Source organism: Trachurus trachurus, assembly GCF_905171665.1.
Source record: "Trachurus trachurus genome assembly, chromosome: 24".
Lineage (NCBI taxonomy): Eukaryota > Metazoa > Chordata > Actinopteri > Carangiformes > Carangidae > Trachurus > Trachurus trachurus.
Window position 1 is genome coordinate 23,970,821 of NC_139910.1, and position 20,520 is coordinate 23,991,340.

Consider the following 20,520-nt stretch of genomic DNA (forward strand, 5'->3'; position numbering starts at 1 on the left):
TGTTTAAATATTCATATAGTCAATATGAATAACATACACATAGCCTACTTGCATACATGTTCAAATATTTAACAAAGACAATTATCCTGAACCAAGCAAGCCAAATGGGTCACACGTTAATAAAGCAACAACAACCACAAATGACACACCAAACTAAGAAAAGAGGAAAAGATAAAGATAAAAAATAGAAATAAGCAAAAGGAAATAAATGGAGCAGACATATGGAAACTAATAACAGAATAGAATAGAATCTAAAAAATGAAATGCACAAAAAAATCTCAGTCTTTTCCTGAAACCAGCACTGCTGGTGCTTGAAACCAGATGCTGTGGGAGTCTGTTCCAGTAAGGTGATAAGGCCCTGTACATCACCACTCTTTTGATTGGGTTTAGATAGGGTGAAAACACAAACACAGGCTTGTCTAGTACCATTTGTGAACATTAGCAAGCACCAGCTGAGAGTAGAGACAAAGAAGGCTAGTTGATGTAGATGTTTTTTCATAAATAGAATTAGCCTAAGCATGTCTCTCACCAACTCTCATCCATGACAATTCATTATGCATTTTTTTCAACACCGTACCAAAATTAGTAATGCAGAGCAAGTCTTGCAGGCCTATTTTGAATTAGCTGAATTTTATTTGGTTGTAGCATTTTGACCAGATTGCTGGGAAATAGTCAAGATGTGACAACATAAGGGATTTATGACCTGCTTAGTAGGCCTAGTTGTGTTAGTTTGATTCTCTTGTCTACAACGTGAATGGGGCACATAATCATCACTAATGTCCTGTACTTAAAGAAACACACCGCTGTATAATCTTTATATATTGTCTAGCTGTAGAAATAACAGGTGGCGTTGTTTATCTCTACGACGTTCAACGATCTTTGCTTCAATATTTACTTCCGGTGTTATAGGTCGAAGTTTATCCACTGAACACAGCCTGCGATTGGCTGACTGCTACTGTTATGAAACTTCATTGGGCAGACGGACACACGCCTTCTTCTCCACCTGAACGAACACAACAGACGACAAGGTCAGCAAACTATCTTAAAAATATATAAAAACGACTGGTGTGAAACATAACGCGGCAGCTCAGTGTCATCATGTTCACAGTCGTTGTTTTGGTTGCTCCCGCTAATGCTAACGCTGCTAGCATCCCGGTTAGCTAACAAGTGCGCAGCCGTAGCTTATCAATATTAAAACATTAACCTGCTTTTATCCAAAGCACTTTACTTGGACAACAAGTCATGTGGTCACCATTATTGACATCATAACTTTCGGGTTAATCTTGTCTTATGCTTGCTAAGCCAGTTCACCTAGCTTACCAAGCATTTAAATACGACACACAATGACACAATGCTAAAAAGGTAGCTAACAGTCAAACTCTCAAATCAGGTAATGTAAATTGTCACGCGAGAGTATAAATCGTGCTGCTATTGTTATACATGCCTCAACCAGTACGAATTGTATATTGTATTCTCACGGTATAAATGAACGGTGTTGTTAAATGTCATGAACATTAGCAAACGCTGTCCCGCATGTTTTCCTCACTGACAGTCCTACCTGGATTTTTTTTTTTGTCAGTTTTCCCCCCTGCTTTATTGACAAAAACACAGGAATATACACACGGATGAATTCCAACAAGGATAAATGTATACAACATTAATACAAATTTATATACAATCATAAACACGCCAGGGGGTTTAAGGGTCACAACAAGACAGAGAGAAATTATTCAATGAATCATTTTGTAAAGCTTATTTCACAATCACATATAAAGGAGATAATTGTTTAACATACGCAGTTGATAAACAAACAGTTCAAACAAACAGGCTTCTTGCTTGAAAATCTAGATTAGTGTATGTAAAATTTGGATAAAATAATTATCAAATTAATTAAATTAAAGTAATCAAATTAATCAACATTTAGGTTCTTGTCAAATTCAGTGTAGCCAAACAGAACATTCCAGCATAAATTAAACTGGGGGTAAATATGATCACTGATAAAATGTGCCAGTTTGCTCCAGAATTGTCAAGACCAAAATAAATGAACCAAAGTTTCATTTACAGAGTCACAGTGGGTACAGTTCACATCAATGTCCTTCTTGAGCCTCTGTATATAATGATTAGTTTGGTCAAATCTGTGAAGAATTTTAAAGGATATCTCTTTGACCTTGTTAGTTAATAAAAACTTATAATAGCCAGACTTTTTCCCAGTTACTACCGCTGACTAAGGTAGACCGGTAAGATAAAGCAGAAGGTGTACTCACAATGTCCTGTTGAAATAGTTGACGGATAAACATATTATTGTCATTTTATAGGTCATGGTGAGGCCACATTACAATGGCAGATACTGTAACTGTAGGGTGAGGTTGTCTACTTAAATGAACTGTAGAGGGCATTAGAGAGCAGCCAACCGATTGTGAAAGTAATTTCTCCTTTAAAAGGAATACAGCTTAACTCCTACACAAAAGCCATAAATCGACACATTTGAAACAGAGCCATTATATCCGATGACAATTACAATTATATCACATCTGATAATTCATGTCTTCCTCAGGTGATCCATGTGTGTCTGACTGAGCCAACAGTAAGCAATGCTGACTGCACAGAGGGCATGTGCAGCGCTGGCTGCCCGGCGCCTGGTGAGAGCGTCTGCTTCCTCAGCTCTCACACACCGCTCTCTGATCCACACGTCCACATCAAGGCAGGACCAGGCCGAGCTGCACACAGAATGGGCCAGTCTGGCTAAGAAGCAGCTAAAAGGGAAGAACCCAGAGGATCTGATCTGGCACACGCCGGAGGGACTCGACATCAAGCCAGTATACACTAAAGCAGACACAGTTGGCAGTGCTGATGAATTGCCAGGAGTGTTTCCCTACACTAGAGGACCCTATCCCACCATGTACACTAACAGACCGTGGACTATCAGGCAGTATGCTGGCTTTAGCACTGTGGAGGAGAGTAACAAGTTCTATAAAGATAACATCAAAGGTAGATTGTTGCTGTTTGCCTTTCTATTTTTAGCTGAAACATTATAGATAGATAGATAGATAGATAGATAGATAGATAGATAGATAGATAGATAGATAGATAGATAGATAGATAGATAGATAGATAGATTTACTTTATTAATCCCGAAGGAAATTCAGGTGTGGTTAACTGCTCACAAAAGAATCAGTCACACACACACACACACGCACACACACACACACACACACACACACATACATAGATTCAAACCCACTGTGCTACATAGGTTGAACATCCTCTCATCATGTAATGCAGGGCTTCAGACTGTCTTTTTTCACTGGTGCTCCTGAAAAACCACCATTTAAATTATCATACAATGCAAGAGACAATCGATATTTTCTGCATTTCAATGTTATTTCTGATGATGCTGTGAAAACAAAGAGAGATAAATGTGTAGAGATTCCATCTATAATGCACATCAAAAATCCCTTACCCATCACTAAAATTACTATTTTTCTCACTTGTTCATTTCAGCTGGGCAGCAGGGTCTCTCTGTGGCTTTTGACCTCCCGACGCACCGTGGTTATGACTCGGACAACCCCCGAGTCCACGGAGATGTCGGCATGGCTGGAGTCGCCATAGACACGGTGGAGGACATGAAGATGCTTTTTGATGGAATCCCTCTGGAGAAAATGTCTGTATCAATGACAATGAATGGAGCAGTTATCCCTGTTTTGGCCATGTTTATTGTGTCCGGAGAGGAGCAGGGTGTGTCCAAAGCCAAACTAACAGGCACCATTCAAAACGACATTTTGAAGGAGTTTATGGTACGCAACACCTACATTTTCCCTCCAGAGCCTTCTATGCACGCCATTGCAGACATATTTGCTTACACCTCCAAGGTATGTACCTGCTCAGTTCCATATTATCATCAGCATTTGAACTGCACACTGCAACAACATGTAACTGTATTGACCATGTTCACAGCACATGCCCAAGTTCAACTCGATATCCATCAGTGGCTACCATCTTCAGGAAGCTGGAGCTGATGCCATCCTGGAAGTGGCCTACACCATCGCTGATGGCCTTGAGTACTGTCGCACTGGCCTGAAGGCAGGCTTAACCATCGATGAGTTTGCCCCAAGGTACAGAATATTAATGCTTGCAATTGCAATTGCAATTTTTAAACATTGTTCAACTATACATTTCCACACTAAATAAATAGAGTTGCTTCATAAAATTTAAATTTTCTTTAACAAGAATTTTTTTTTTTTATTATAATATAATTATTTTATAATTTATATATGTATATATAATTTATTTATAATTTTCAAAATTAGAAATATACTTTGAAAGCAGCCTTTTTCTAATGGTCTAATCTCATACATGATTGGCTCACATGTGAAATGTAGTCATCAACCTTATTCATGACACCATCACAATTTGTCACACATTTAATACTCCACCACATGCTGAACTCAAAAGTGTATGTTTGTATAATCAGTAACATTATGAATTGAAATTGACCGGGTTGTGTGATGATCATGTCTCAGTTACAAATATATTGGGCAACAGATATGAGTAATATGGCTGGAGCAGAAAAATCAGTTTGAAACAGGAACCTACAAAATATCTCAGATGACTGACATTGTCACAACATTGTCTTCGCACCGTTACTGTCAGTCGATGCCATAAGGTGACACTGGTTGATTACCTCAAGTTATCTTGTGTTTTCCCACCATTGTTTGTGTGTGTTCACCTTCTTGTGGCATCTGTGACATCTGTAGTTCGGTTTCTCATCCAGTCCTTCTAGTTACAGACTACAGGGTAGCTTTCATTTATGAAAATGGAATTGATGAGCCTTTTATCTTGCAAACGGTGACACATGGATGTCTTGTTTAAAAGCGTGCACTTTTGCTGTATGTCAGCAACTCCTCAATTCAGCAGGTTACTCAGGCATTAACTACATACAAGGGCTACTTAATTGTTTGCAATATATATTCAAAGAGCTGTGTTCTAAAATGTTTGACAACTGTCTATAGCATTGTGTCACTATAGAGACATCCCACACTACAAATCGCTCCAGATGTAAGGGACACAACAGCATTGGGTACAAGACCTAACAAAAACCACATCATTGTCATTCAAAATATTTGGTGAAATTAAATGAAAAACAACCATTCCCAGTGTTATCACCTTCATACCTTCAGTATCTGCCAAAATAAGCCCTACACAATTCTATTGTGCATATGCACCACTACTTTCTGTTGTTGGAAAAACATTGCATTTCACCACAGTCACAGTAGTGCCATCGATGACGTCTTGTTAATATCCCACTAATACTGTGTTTGTTTGACAAGCACGTAATGACTAAATGTGACAGCCCCATTTCATTGTCAAACAAAAACCTTCTCCATTGTTTGTTGAAGCAGCAGATGGGACTAACAGACTGAGCTAGCATACAGCTAATTCACAGCTAAAGTGTCATATAGATGACATGTTAATACAAAGGAAAGGGGAAAAAAGGGGTTGAAGTTGATGTGTTGTACTTTCATCATCTCCTCTGCCCTCCTCTCCTATGTCATTCAGCTGCTTTTTCACAGCCTTTCAATCATGTGGATAATAGTAGAGTTACATTGGCATGCTGTCATCAGAAACATTCTGACAGTGCAGCTTGACCCCTCTATGTGTAATGACTTTTTAGAGACGGGCCTTACAGATAGTCACTCTATATCAATCTAGACATGTCACTCAATTGTTTGAAATTGAAGGTTTTCTACCCTTCACCATTATCTTTCCCTACAGCTGATTGTTCAGGACTCACAAGCAGCGCTTACTGTATACTAAGGTTCCCCACAAAGCTTTTGTAGTCCAGTGAAAGAGTGATGGATAGAAATTCAAATGTCTTCTTTACAACACAAAGACACATACAGTATCCTTCACTGAGGACAGTCATGTATTGAGTAACCAAGCATAATCTGGTTCCAGCTTCCCTCATTAGACAGATGTGTAGCTTTAGTCATTTGACATTGAAAATACTTTTCTTAAGGTTTACAAGTGTTGGTTGAGCAAACAACAACAAGGACATCACTGCCGACACTGAGAAGTTGTTTAGTGCATTCTTTCTCCTTGTTTTTCATTGATTGAAAAGGTAAAAGGTCAGGAATAGAAAGGCATCAGTGTTTTGTTTAATTTAATGCATTCAGTACAAGAGAACAGAACAGATACAAATTCATTATGATTAATCTAACCTTGCATCATGATCACCTCTGTCAGTTGTCTTCACATGGATGATTGAATGCCTATTTCCTTTACTGTCATTTCAGTTAATTGTAAATACAACCTTACAACCTTTTTTTTTTTTTTTTACATGAATGCATGCATCAAACTTAAAAAAAAAGAATTCAGTTCAATTCAAAATTCAGTCAACATTTGTTTCATGTTTTTTTTTAATTATATAAAGTAAATGCTGTGTAGACAAGCTTTGTTAGCCAAGCTATATTTCCGCATTATTTTTCTTACTGTTCTTTATTTTTTAATTACTTGGCTGTGCATATTGGACAAGCTGACAAAGGGCTAAATGGTTTCTGTACCCAAAACGTTGCTTCAGGCTTGAACTAACAAAAGAAGCATCACATCTGTGTCCTTCTTGTGTGAAGAGTTTTGTGTCAGGTAGTTCACAAGTTTGTTTGTGGGCTGCTTCTATTATGTTCTGCTAACAAGTTCGTAGCATCTTTTCATAGCCACTGACATTCAGTCTGACAATGTGATAATTGGGTCCTTGACATTGACATAAAACATAATGAGACAGACACACTGTAAGGCTTTAGCGAGGCTTTTTAGGTCTTGCTGTTTCCGATCTTAAAGGAATAGTTCAACATTTTGACAAATTTCCCTATTGCCATAATCCCTATAGTCTCCCTATAGCCCTACAGTCTTGTCTGTTCATTACCTTTAATTTTTGATGCAAGCTGTTTTAGATCGGCGGGGCAGAGGCGCGAGCAGCTCAGCTAACGCAACGGAGGTGAAAGTTACTTGCCTTTCCCTCAAAACTCATCAAATACACAATCCAACAACTCCAAAACACACTTGTAGACATGTTGTGACCTGCACATTCACCACAGTATGAAATAATAATGTACAATTATGTAACATTACGACACATGAAGCAAATACTCGGAAGTCAGTCCAGCAGCTGTGCCTCGAAAACAACTCTGTCTCATAATGTTACATTATTATTTCATAGCGTGGTGAATGTGCAGGTCACAACTTGTCCACAAGAGCGTTTTGGAGTTGTTGGATTGTCTATTTGATGAGGGAAAGGTGAAAGTACTGTTTGCCTCCTTTGCATTAGCTGAGCAGCTCGCGTCTCTGCCCCACCGACCTAAAACAGCTTGCACCAGATTATGGCAATAGGCACATTTGCAAAAATGTTGAATTATCTCTTTAACTATGGTGAAAGAACCTCATACTGCGTTGTGCCTGTACAAAATAGCTCTTTGAAAGAAAACACTTGGTATCTTATTTTAGTGCATAATTCGTATCAATTAAATTTATTCTGTCCATAACCTACTATTTCTCTCTTTTGTCATATCTTGTGTGTGTGTGTTGTCAGGTTGTCATTTTTCTGGGGTATTGGGATGAATTTCTACATGGAGATTGCCAAATTGAGAGCTGCCAGGAGATTATGGGCCACCCTCATCCAAGAAAACTTCCAGCCCAAGAATGCAAAGTCTCTCCTCCTGCGCACACACTGTCAGACTTCTGGCTGGTCTCTCACTGAACAAGTAAACAGAACTCACCATAAGAACGACAAGAAAATGGTCAAATCAAACTGAAACTTGTTAAATAAATGTCTTTTTCCAATTTTCCACCCTCAGGATCCATACAACAATGTGATCCGAACAGTGATTGAAGCCATGGCAGCTGTGTTCGGGGGGACCCAGTCACTACACACCAACTCATTCGATGAAGCTCTTGGCTTGCCCACAGTGAAGAGCGCTCGCATTGCCAGGAACACCCAGATCATCATCCAGGAGGAGTCGGGCATCCCTAAAGTTGCAGATCCCTGGGGCGGCTCACACATGATGGAGTCTCTGACAGATGATGTCTACAACACAGCCCTGAAGGTGATGACAGGAGGGTTTAAACAATACCAGACTATGACTATGTGATGTTATATGTTCTCTCACAGCCTGTGTTGCCCTTTGTGTAGTTCATCAAAGACATCGAAGACATGGGAGGCATGGCCAAAGCAGTGGCGGAGGGTATTCCTAAACTTCGCATTGAGGAATGTGCAGCACGTAGACAAGCCCGCATTGACTCAGGTACCCCCACCCCGCCCCCCCCCCCCCCAAATTGCTAATTGCCTTAAGCCTGTTATTCTTCCAACTTCTCACATTTTTCCTCTGCTTTAAACAATACATACTTTTGTTCTTTTTGACTGTGGTCTGTATGTAACACTGCTGAAAAGATGTGTCTAATGGAGGTTACAGCTTATTCATTCAGTGTGAGATGGTCACATTCCTCAGCAGTTTCTGGCATGAAAAGTTATTGTCCTAATGTGTCTTAATGGAGAGGTTTTTTTCTCATGCAGGTTTAGATGTCATTATTCTTGTTTGTGTGTCTTCGTAAAGAGACTACAGAGTTACCACGCACTAAGACCACTTAGGTTGGAACACACCGCTATTGTAGGTGCCAATGTTAATGGTTTTGAGTGAGCACTGTGTGTTGATGTGTTCCCAGCAAATATAGACTGCTGACATTGATATTGTCATTATACCATCAGTATAAAAGTGAAGGTTGTGTCTGGATACCAGGTAGATATGAAAAGGTATAAATATTACTGCATTTGAATACCACATGCACTATACGGTCATAGAGGAAAGTCCATGCAGGCTAGAATTATATCATGTCAATAATTTAACAGGTGAAAGGCAATGTTATACCAGTGCATTCTCTCTATGTGTGTGTGTGTGTGTGTTTGTCCTGCACTGCTACTTTTTTAGTTAGTTTTTTTCTTTTTCTTTTTTGATTGAAATAATCAAGACAATCCCATTAAAAACAAAGCAATCAAGCTTAACACTTTTGAAACATCATCTCCAACATACAATGCAAACACAAAATAATGATGAAAGATGTGAGCGGTACATACAAACTAAACAATTACAATCCGCATCCTTACATTAGTGTTCATAAGAGTTGTTGTCTTTCCCTTTGACCTTATCGGCCAGAATGTCCATTTTATCCTAAGCTTTAGCTCTGACACTGCTACTTCTTAAAGCAGAAGTAAGCGATCCGGTCGTTTTGGCTAACTTCCTGTCAGCAGATGGAGTTAGCAGTCCCCGCCCTCGTCCCTACGTCATCACATTCACGCGCATCACTTGGCTGCACACACAGAGAGGACCGCCCCTTTATGCCGTTCTCTCTCCTCATTGGATAAAGGTTGTAGGATACAAGGAAAGTTTTCTCCTCGGCTTACAGCAGAGCAGAGTGACTGACAGACCCGTGTTTCAGACCAAACACTCTATATAAGTGATTGCTGTTGGAAGATATAACTATTTAAGACTTATATTAACACAAACATTCCGCTTATTTCTGCTTTAAGTTTTTGAGTTTTATAATAAAATCAAAATCCAACATTTTGACATTAGAAAGATTGAGCTGACAGCAACAACGCAGCAGACACACATGCACGTGAGGTATGGCAGCAACACAGCCTCCTCACACATGCAAGGCGTGCAGTGTCTTCAGTATTAAGCATGTGATATATTTACCATGCTATTTTTTTTCCCGTCCTCCCCCGTGATGTAACATGCCCTGTTACTTAAGACGCGGGTCATATGGTGCTCTTTAAAGCCCTTTGATAAAATCCTAATACTCCGTGGAGTCTAAACTTCCACTCTGTGGAGTTCTTTGCTATCAAATATTTGATGAGGATTTTGCCTTTAAATGAAATTCTACTCTCAAGTGCAGCTGAAGACTCACCTTCCTGCACTCAGTGGCAGTCTCCCATTGTCACTGTAAATTAGTTGAGTAACTTTAACTCCTAAAATGCTGAACCAGTCACCATATTTTATTTAGACCTGTTGTAAGTGTACTCAACCCAAGCAAGCTCCAAAGGCTGAATAAAAATGTGTTGACTGCCACTGCAAAGCAACCACAGGTTAATACGCTAATCTTCAAACACAGCTGGAAACCAGCTGGCCCTGTTTATTTAGTTGTTTAGGGGGAAGATATGTGTACACTTGTGTCAGGGTGGTATCAGGGAGTTTAATTGAGGCTTCTTGTGTGAAATTAACATTTTCCTCAAACATCAGAAATGGAGCAAAAGCACAACCTTCACAGACTGGGTAGCTTTTCTCCATAATCCCCCCGATGCCTGCTTTCATTGATATTCATTGGCTTTCTCATTCACCCCGGCCGCACGTCATACGCTGCTGACAGTTTTTTCAGTTCCAATGGGGTTGTGAATTCTGATTGACAACGTTAGGCTCTCATATTATCTTCAGCTTTCCTGAACCGTGGTTAAATTGCAAGCGTGGCCGTGTATTTGTTGAAGAATGAGGAGAATTCAAAGTGCCTCTACTCTTTATATTTACTTAAAAGAAAAAAAGATTAACTTAATTAAACAATTAAACAATTAAAGACAAGGTTATGGTCATGTTCCTCAAGTCCTGTGTGCTTACTAACGTATGATATCAGACATACTGTAGGTTAGGTGTGTAAAAGGGACTGTGATGCTCTGTGTATTTAAACAGTGCAAGTAAAGGACAACACAGAGAGAAAGTCAGTCTTCTGTACTACTTCATTTGGTTACAGGTATCTTATGCGTTCAGGTTTAATGTCACCTCTATAATTTGCTCTTTCATGCGTTCTGCTGCTTTATACTCCTTAACAACCTGAGAAATTTGTGTCCTTTTGCTGTATTTACCTCCACCAGTTGCATTTCCTTTTTTGTTGGTCATTTAAACTTTTATTGGCAGCCACACAGTCAAAGATGATACAGGCCTGATGAGACAAAATCAGTTACCAATACAATTTTGGATTTTTATAGAATAAAAATGAGAGAAGGAGAAAAGAAAAACCACCAGTTGCCTTTCTGAGGATGTTTTCTTTTGTGTGTGTGTTTTCTGTGTAAGAACCTTAAAAGGTGTGTGTGCTTTGTGTGAAATCGTTCACCATTGACCTGCTTCATGTTGCTGATGCATGTACCTGAATACCTTTTTTCTTTTTCCTTTTCTTCTTAGGCTCAGAAGTCATTGTCGGCGTCAACAAGTACCGTCTGGAAAAAGAGGAGAGTGTGGAGGTCCTAGCTATAGATAACACCATTGTGCGCCAGAAACAGATTGAAAAACTGAAAAAGGTCAGTGTTCCTTTGAGATAAGCCCCGGGTTACTTTAGTGTAAGGTTTTTTTCCCCTTCATTTTTTGCTCAAAGGATTCCACAATAAAACCACAGGTGAAAGCATGCACTGACAACAAAACTAATGAAACTCTTTGCCAGTCTCTGAGTTTGTTCACACATTGTAATTCTTGCTTCCTCCTGAGAGGGCTTTCCGTAGGGCTGTGTTAGATTGGTGACTGGAGGACTGCAGCTCCACACAGGCCTGCATGCCTCACCTTGCTGTGTCGTTACGTCCATACTGCATGGTTTTAGCACTGAATTTAGTCATGTGAATAATTCTGTGACCTGGTTGGTGATGAGTGCTATGGCCAATGAGAGCACGAGGTACAGGGAAGGAGAAACCAGGTGGACCACATCAATCACTGTTGTTCCTATCATATCCCCAAATGCCTATTTTATCACTCATATTTTTCCTCCTTTAATTTCTGCTTCAAATCAGGGCACCAACAAATTTATTGCCGACATCTGTTGTGGTAGAAAATCAGTCCCCTCGCATATGGTGTGATGTCATTTCACGTGTCACTTCTTGGGTCACTGATCAGTCGTGTAGTGTGCAAAGCAGAACCCTGTCAAGGTCCCAAATGATGTGTAGTGGGAACACTAAACTGACCAGTTATGACGAGCTGTTGTCACCTCTGGGACGTAAGGAGGAGGACAAATAAGTTCTTGAATTATTACAACAGCATTACTGCTGTTAACTGACTGTGACCAGAATTGAAATAAGATCACAGTCGGTCATAAGGAGGTGATCCATACATTTTCATGACTGCACTCAGAATCCAAAATTAGGTACGCCTCATGCTCACGCCCTCACCTCACAGAATTCTGATGGTTTCTGGTTTGAAGCAGTTTGACACAGCAGTGTGTTCGTATGTGTGCACTGGAGCTCATTTTACAGAGCTGGGTCTTTGTGGCAACCATGTCTTTTTTATGTCATGTCAAGGTGATTATGCTTTGAGACATCAGTTTTCGTCTCTGTGGGTCCAGTGCCCGAGGGTTCAGAGGGACTGAGTTGTGCTGAAAACAGTTTAAAGGCAGATCACTGACTCCTGCAGCTGCCCAGGAAGCAGAAACATCCAGGCTGTTTTCACTCAAGGAGTCAAGAGTCAAGTTTTCTTTTTTATTTGTTCTAACATTATAGTATTTATGGAGTTATTGGAATGCATTTTATTTAATTTTTTTAAATATTATAATTTTTTAACAGAATTTCTACCAGGCAGACAGTTAAAGAGAAAGTTAAACATTTTGGAAAATTGGCCCATTGCCATAATCCCTATAGTTTTAGGAGTAGGTTCGTCACCTTAATTGTTGGTGCAAACTATTTTTAGAATGGCGGAGCAGAGCCGCGAGCTGCTCAGAGCTATGCTACGGAGACTAATGGAATTTCTTGGTTTCCCTCATCAAACTCATCAAATACACAATCGAACAACTCAAAAACGCTCTAGTGGACAAGTTGTCACCTGCACATTCACCACGCTATGAGATAACAGAACGTTACGAGATGGAGTTGTTTTCAAGGCAAATGCCTTGGTGGTGGTGAATGTGCAGGTCACAATTTAGTAGTGTAGCTCTGAGCAGCTCGCAGCTCTGCTCCACCATTCTAAAAATAGCTTGCACTGACAATTAAAGGTAACAAACCTACTCCTAAAACTATATGGATTATGGCAATGGGCCAATTTGCCAAAATGTCTTCCCTTTAATAACCAAATACAGTATCTGTCATTAGGAAAATCAGTAAGTAGTTTTAATGTACATAACATGACATGTTCATGTGGATTGTATCTGGAGAATTGCAGCAGTAATGTAAATGTCTTCTACGGGGGAAGGGGAAAACTCTGAGGATGTGTTTGATGTCTTGCTGCCTGCTGTGTTTCAGGTGAGGGAAAGCCGTGACCCAGATGTAGCGAAGAAGTGCCTGGCAGCTATCGAGGAGTGTGCACAAACCAGGGAGGGCAACCTTTTAGCCCTGGCTGTGGAAGCAGCTCGAGCCAGGTAATGATTAGTTTCACGTCTGCATGAGTAGCTTCTGATGCTAAATGTAATTGACGTAATTCTTCCTCTCTTTCCTTCGCTGAAATCTCTGCAAATGTTACATGCGTAGGCACAACACCAATATGATCCATGTGATCTTGCATTGTCCACATTCCACATTGCAACATGATCATCATCATTGTGGTGTTTTTCATGAGAGAGTGTTTGTTAATGTCAAAATGTTCTAGATAATACTTCTTCATACCTGAGGCAGTCATGTGGCCATTTATTAGACAGTCAGTCTGCAGGAAGAGATGTTTTACAGCCCACACACATGTGGTTAAACTGACTTAAATACTCTTAAGCCTGTTTTTAAGAAAGGAAAGGTCTGTGCAGCACTGTGTGAAGAGCCCACATGCTGATCACAGCCCACTTGCTGGGAGGCCCTGGCACGGCATGACTGGATTACTTAACATATCATCTCCCACTATAATCTACAGCCATTTAAACATCCCTTGCTACCTTACAGCCATTAGACCCTTAATCCATCTAAATATAAAGAGCTGTGTAGCTTCATTTTGCCACAAATAACTGAGCAATTTTCATTTCAACTGTAAACTTACAAATTGTTGCTTTCTTATTATCCCTCAGTGAGATTGCTGAACGTAATGCAAACTCTAATGAGGCAGCAAAATAAATGATACAGACAATTAAGCATGTTTCCATACACTGAGAAAACCTATTTAGTGTTTAGTTTATTGGATATGGTTGGCGTCAATTGATTTGTCGTTGTGTCGTTTATCATAGGAAGTGAAAATGTATTGTCTGCTCCTTTCTACAGATGCTCTGTTGGTGAAATCACTGATGCCATGAAGAAAGTGTTTGGTGAGCATAAAGCCAGCACCAGGATGGTGAGCGGAGCTTACCGCAGCGAGTTTGGAGAGCACGAAGAGATTTCCCTGGCTCACAACAGGTAGATGGAGCATCTGGGTCACTCTGCTAGAAATATTGGATTTCTCATGTTGCAGATACATAAAAAAAAAAAAAAAAAAAAAATTTTAATCTCAGAGTTGCAGATTTTAAGAAGCACGAGGGCAGGAACCCCCGACTGCTGGTGGCAAAGATGGGGCAGGACGGTCACGACAGAGGGGCCAAAGTCATTGCCACAGGGTTTGCCGACCTGGGCTTTGATGTGGACATCGGGCCGCTGTTTCAGGTCAGTGTCATACAGTAGAACAGAGCTGACCTCAGCCAATGTAGAGATAACATTCAAGACAGTTAAGATGCAATGGTAACTGCCACTGCACTGGTCATTGGTAACAAAGTAGTCCCTGTTCAGAAACAGAGAGAAGTAAATTGGAAAATGTTTTGTCGTTTAGTTTATTGGGAGTAGACGTGTTCTTTTGATGGTGAAACCCATATTGTGTAAAGATACAGAGATTCAGTTATGTTTTAAATCCAATAAGACTCAAGAGACTATAAAGTTTTACACTTGTTTCTCTCAGTGTTCGACCAAACATTCTTTGTATTCAAGGACACCCACACTGGAAAACTCTCAAACAATATTGGGCTCAGAAATTGTGCTTTATTGAAGCCAATTGCACTGGAAAAACAAACAGGCAGCTGTAAGAGAGAGAAACTGTATGTTGAATGCTGCAGGTGCATAGAAGTTAGGGGGAAAAAATGGACAGTTTCTACCTACATGTAGGAATTTTCCAATGAAATCAAGTCACAAACATTTTTCTTTTAGCTGACTGTTTCCCCTCATTTGTTTTCTGTGGGAGTTCTGGGCGACATTTATTTAGAAATGCCAAAACATTCTGTCAGTGTATTTTCCACCAGGGAGCACAAAACCAGGCAGAGGCTGACATTTAGTTGGGTCAGACAGGTATAACTAATAATAACCCCACGGTGATGGCTGCATTCCAGTACAAGGCTCTTGTTATTGCCCAGGCTGGCTCTCTGCATCCAGCTCATTGAAATGTAACGGGGGCAGTACAAATGATGCTGGTTGGTTGACAAGTCAAAATATGCAGTGGTAAAAAAAAATATTCAAAGCACCACTATGTAGGATTAGTGATACTGGTACTCTGGTTGAGAAGGGCAACTGTGTGTGTTACCTGTGTCGTTCCTGGAGAAGCACAGTAGTCTACGTGAATTTGTTGCCGTCTGTTCCTCGATCACTGACCACAGCGTGGTTTTCCACACAGCAGTCATTTAACTCGGGTGAAGCAATAACAACAGTCTCGGTACAGATCAGTGGTCACTGTTCCGGGTTTGATTCTCATGTCGGATGTCGTGCTCTGCCCAATCAGTGAAAGGCAGTCGGCTGACATCACCTTTTAGTATTGCTTTGGCCCGCTTGGAACCAGGGCTGAGGCGTTACTAAAATAGTACCTGGTACCACTTACGAGGGCAAGTGGAGAAGCAGAAAAGCTGAGTAGAGCTGTGCAGTGCTGTACCGCGCTAGTGGAACGGCGGTGTACCAGGACCACGGTGGCGCTGCCCACAGAAAAGTTACATAGTGCAGTTGCAGCCAGCACGGCCCCACTCAGGCGGCGGCGGCGGCACGAATCATCCTATTAGTCGTTTTTCTACCGCTTAAATTAGTTTTGATACATTATTTTAAGGTAAAAAAAACGACATAGTGTTGCTTTAAATCTCAATGTGGTGCTCCATGACCCTCAAGCCTGAACAGATGTGTATAGGAGGTGAAGACATGCTGAAGGACAGCGTCTCATATACAGTATAAGGGATGAGCTTTCCACTGTTGTGAGATAAAAAGCTCAAACAGCCTCCGCTGATCTCTGACACTCGTCCACAATGAGTCTCACACTTTTACCCTGGGTGTCATACGGGTGCATAGCGTGTCAGAAGCTGATGACTCCCCAACCCGAGAACGTCGGTAATGCATGTGTCTTTTTGTGTGCTGCACATAAAAGGCCGATGACATGTGCACATGGAGGGCATGTGGCCCACAGCAGCAGATGTCAGAGTTTATCAGAATAATTTCTCAACCCCTCTGATCACATGGCTCTTTGTTGAGCAGAGCCTCCGGCAACCAGTAAATAAAGGATGATGTGCATAATGTAATGGCAAGTGTCATGCTAAACTGCTGTCACTCCCAACATGGCTCTCGCAAAACAAAGGCCTCAGGAAGAGTGTTTTACACAATGAATTATTTTCGGTGATGGACAAGGAAGAAGTACTCACGCCTTTCTGTTAACCCTCATGTGGAGGTGTGAACCTCTGCTAAATGGGAAATACACGTACCTTTATAAAATGGACCTGAGGGACACTCAACTTTGACAAGTCTGACACTGACATGTTTATAAATGAATAGAACATTGTGCAGTAATAATGCAGTTTTGCAGAAATGAAGAGTTGCGATTACAAATACGTGCATTTTCACTTTCTATGCAGGCAACTTAACAAATAATTAAGCAGCTGGTTTATATGCTGGAGGCCACTCTGCATACATCACCGGTGTCATACACAGCGCTCGTATAGCAGAAGAGACCGCAGGAACCTATTAATAATCAATGTAAGGGTTATTTTTGAATAGATTGATGTCATGCAAAGCTAACATCTAATGAAGGTATTAGATTGCATGGTGCATCCAGCTGGGCTACATTATACTGGAAGTTGTAGTCCTTATTCTGAGATGTACTTTCTGTCTTTTTCCATGTCTGGGCTTTGGATGAACAGACTCCCCTTGAGGTGGCCCAGCAGGCGGTCGATGCTGATGTCCACTGTGTCGGGGTCAGCACTCTGGCCGCAGGTCACAAGACCCTGGTCCCGGAGCTCATTAAGGAACTACGGAAGCTCAACAGGCCAGATATCCTCGTCATCTGCGGAGGTGTCATCCCACCACAGGTAATCTTTGACCTTCATGATCATCAAGTCTTTAAACGTATTATCATATTAAAGAAATTATACAAACAACATGACATCATACAAACATGAAACAACAGTGAAGTATAGGGAGTGTGTAACAAATAAAACAAAAGAGACTGGTGTGCTCGACTCACTTTCTGAAAAAAAAATAAATAATAATAATAAAAAAATCAGTAGAAACATTTTATCTAGCAAGTCTTTGAACTTGATTTCTGTTCTTCCTCCTAAGAAAAAATCTACCACAGTAACTGAACAGGTTTAACCTCATTTATTTACATCATGTCCATGCACCTGAGACTTTGTGATCCTCAGAGATCAGTGTAATCCGCTGTGCAGGTAGACCCGTCCTACCTGGCTTTCACAGCAGGTGCGTGCACAGTTCCAGGCGTTCATGTTCCTCATATTTCCTCAGCGTGTGTGCAACATTTTCTGTCAATTGACGGAAGCGGATCCTGAGGAATTTATCCCGTAATGATTCTTGTCAGAGTGATTACATATCTGCATGTTGATTACGCCAACCCGCTGTGCACCTTTCGCTGTGCTTCTGAGAAGCCACATGCTAACTGAATTAGGCGTTCAGCGGAAAATGGCTAAGGTGGAAAACACAGCTTGGTAATAGAGCGCATACTATTGATCAGCATCTGACCCTGGTTTATATGAATGGCGGTGGTCGTTCAGGTATTGTTACTGGAGGGGCAGTGGATCAAGTCAATCAAGACTGTTGGTGTCCACAGACTGATATTAGTCCCCAGCAGTTCTCCCAGGCAAACTCTTTGTGAATACCCTGTAGCGTGACTACTGGTTTCCATGGAGCCACACATTGTGTAGAATGACTCGATGAGAACACAGATGATATGAAAAACGTCACCCGGCTGTCATATGGATGGACAACCAACCTCTCATGATGAGGGGTGCTGTGATTCATGTAATTATCATTACCACACACAATAGGATTTTCTTGATTTCATGCAGCTCTGTTTCATTTCTTGTCATCCGTTGCCAAATATATTATTTCAAGATCAATCATCTATTGCACAATGAGCCGCATAAATTCAAAGAGACCGTGCACTCAGAGGTTGCGCTAGACTTTTTCGTCGCCGGTCATTTTGACTGACGGGGTCATAAAAATTCCGTCATAATCTATTTTTACCGGTCACTTAAATTTTTTAAAAATGATAATAATGCCATATTCAATAGCATTCAATTTTAATTCATGTTTAATTCATATCAAGTCCAAACAAATTGAACAGAGAATGCTCCGGAGCAGAGTCGGCGTCAGAGCACATCTAACTGTGGATCATCAGTGAATGCGGGGGTCACTTTCTGCCACTCAACATCTAAATACAACGTAAATACCTGATGATGACATCAGTTTTCTGTCAACAATCAACATGCTAACCCATGTGTTATACCAAAACATCCAAAGGAGCACGTTTTCACATAGGCACCGCATAGTGCACCGGCGTTAGCTCTCTCTCTCTCTCTCTCTCTCTCTGTGCCTCTCATCTCTCTTTTACGCACGCAGCCACTGCGCATCACTGAAACAACTGAAGCTATAGACCACACAGCCAGATGCAGCACAAATTCAGACAGGACAAGACCCACTCAGCTTTAAGTGTTATAAACAATGCCACGGCGGGCAAAATATTAAAAGAGGCTTAGCGTTACCTTTGGAAGAGTTGTGCGCGGCGAGTGTGTGAAACGGTGATGTCCTACCCCCACCGCTCTACCTGTACCGAGACACACCGCTGTGTAGCTACAGCTACGTAACTTAACAACAGCTGACTACTGTCGGTCCCTCGGATACTGCAGCTAAATCTCGCCCGTTAAATCATTATCGACCGTCATATTTGCACTGACACGACTCCCAGTCAACATTTAATCCACTTGTAATGTTTGGAGTTTGAATACTGCGGGGAAGCTTTCTGTCTTCTTCTCTGTTGTTGGTGTTTATGTGTGGCAGCACTAACATCGCCACACACGCTCCACACAGGCCTAGAGGAGGTACTACAGCGTTTTCTACTGAGCGCACCTCTATGGAGCGCACCAGCCAGCTGAGGTTTTTTTTTTTTTTTTTTTTAAATCTAATTCTCACCGTAGTGACTTTGTGACATTGTATATGTTTTATATCGTTATCCACCGCTCCATTTATTGATTATCCGCCGGCTTCATTGTAAACAAATGCACATGGCCAGACGGCCATGGCTGTGAATTGCAATCTGTCAAAATGACGGACGGCCTCAAAATCTTTCCGTCACCGTTTTAAAAAAACGGTCAATGACGGAAAATATCCGGTTAACGCGACCCCTGCCGTGAACATCCTCTTTTCGCCTTATAATGAGAGCTTAGTTCCTCCTCTGCTGCAGTCAGTCTCAACTGTGCTCATCTCTGTGTCTCTACAGGACTACGAGTTCCTTTACCAGAGCGGCGTGTGCGCCATCTTTGGTCCAGGAACCAGGATCCCAACAGCTTCAGTTGAGGTGATTGACAACATTGAGAAGAGTCTGGAAAATATCCGACAAGCCATGTGAATTCTTGGAGGAAAAAAAAGAAGAAGAAAAAACTACAGGAGCTCCCTATTCATGCTGTGCCAAGAACAGTCACAAGTGCAAACGCTTCTGTACAGAATCAGTTTGACTGGTAGCATGAAGTCGTAAAATAAAAATGTCATTCTCCACTTTGCGCACAGCACATGAAGCAGTGAGAGTCGTTACCAACCTGTCAGTCAGGATCATGTTATGCTTGAATTTATACTGTATTCCTCGTATATCAGATTTGATTTCAAGTACGATGACAGGATCCTCACAGTTTGCCGTAACTTCACAAAAAACTAAGTTAACATCACAAACTCAGTGTGTACTTTTTTTCTGACTGATAAAATCATTCAAATCTAAAGGAACCCAGACACATCATCTCTTCAGGTGGGAAAATGGTGCTTTGCCTATTTCTACCCTGTGAACATGCTTGTGTGAGTTGCACTGCACAGTTGGTAATATCACTGCATATCCTTGGAATTCCCAAATTTAAGTGGGAACATCGGCTTGGAAGAGTCTAATCTGATTGAATTCAATATTTATAATAGAAATAACTCTATGTTACCTAAATTTTAACAATAGAACATTTCTTTAAAGTAATCCAATTGGATTTTGCTTAACTGACCTAATATGACAGAATTTGGGCTTCAATTGAACATAACATCCGCTTTAAATCACAGGACATGTAGGAGTCATTGGAATGTAAATTCTATTCTTCTATTGTATAATTTCTTTGTAATTTGCA

The 20,520-nt window shown here is 40.9% G+C and overlaps 1 protein-coding gene across 1 annotated transcript; it reads left to right on the top strand.

Annotated features, from left to right (window-relative positions):
* The first annotated feature begins 931 nt into the window (after positions 1-931).
* On the top strand, positions 932-19,943 carry mmut (methylmalonyl CoA mutase). The gene is made up of 13 exons (XM_084000753.1): positions 932-1,028; positions 2,555-2,988; positions 3,502-3,869; positions 3,955-4,112; positions 7,583-7,754; positions 7,848-8,096; positions 8,183-8,294; positions 11,217-11,332; positions 13,250-13,365; positions 14,186-14,317; positions 14,413-14,560; positions 17,053-17,220; positions 19,644-19,943. The coding sequence occupies exons 2-13, from the start codon at positions 2,592-2,594 to the stop codon at positions 19,770-19,772; spliced, it is 2,265 nt and encodes a 754-aa protein (XP_083856879.1). The 5' UTR covers positions 932-1,028; positions 2,555-2,591; the 3' UTR covers positions 19,773-19,943.
* The last annotated feature ends 577 nt before the right edge of the window (positions 19,944-20,520 follow it).

Excerpts from the sequence above, each read along its gene's own strand:
- mmut (XM_084000753.1), top strand. The coding sequence starts at position 2,592 with ATGCTGACTGCACAGAGGGCATGTGCAGCGCTGGCTGCCCGGCGCCTG. Across the intron at positions 8,295-11,216 it reads ACAAGCCCGCATTGACTCAG|GCTCAGAAGTCATTGTCGGC; the intron begins GTACCCCCACCC and ends TTTTCTTCTTAG. Across the intron at positions 17,221-19,643 it reads GAGGTGTCATCCCACCACAG|GACTACGAGTTCCTTTACCA; the intron begins GTAATCTTTGAC and ends GTGTCTCTACAG.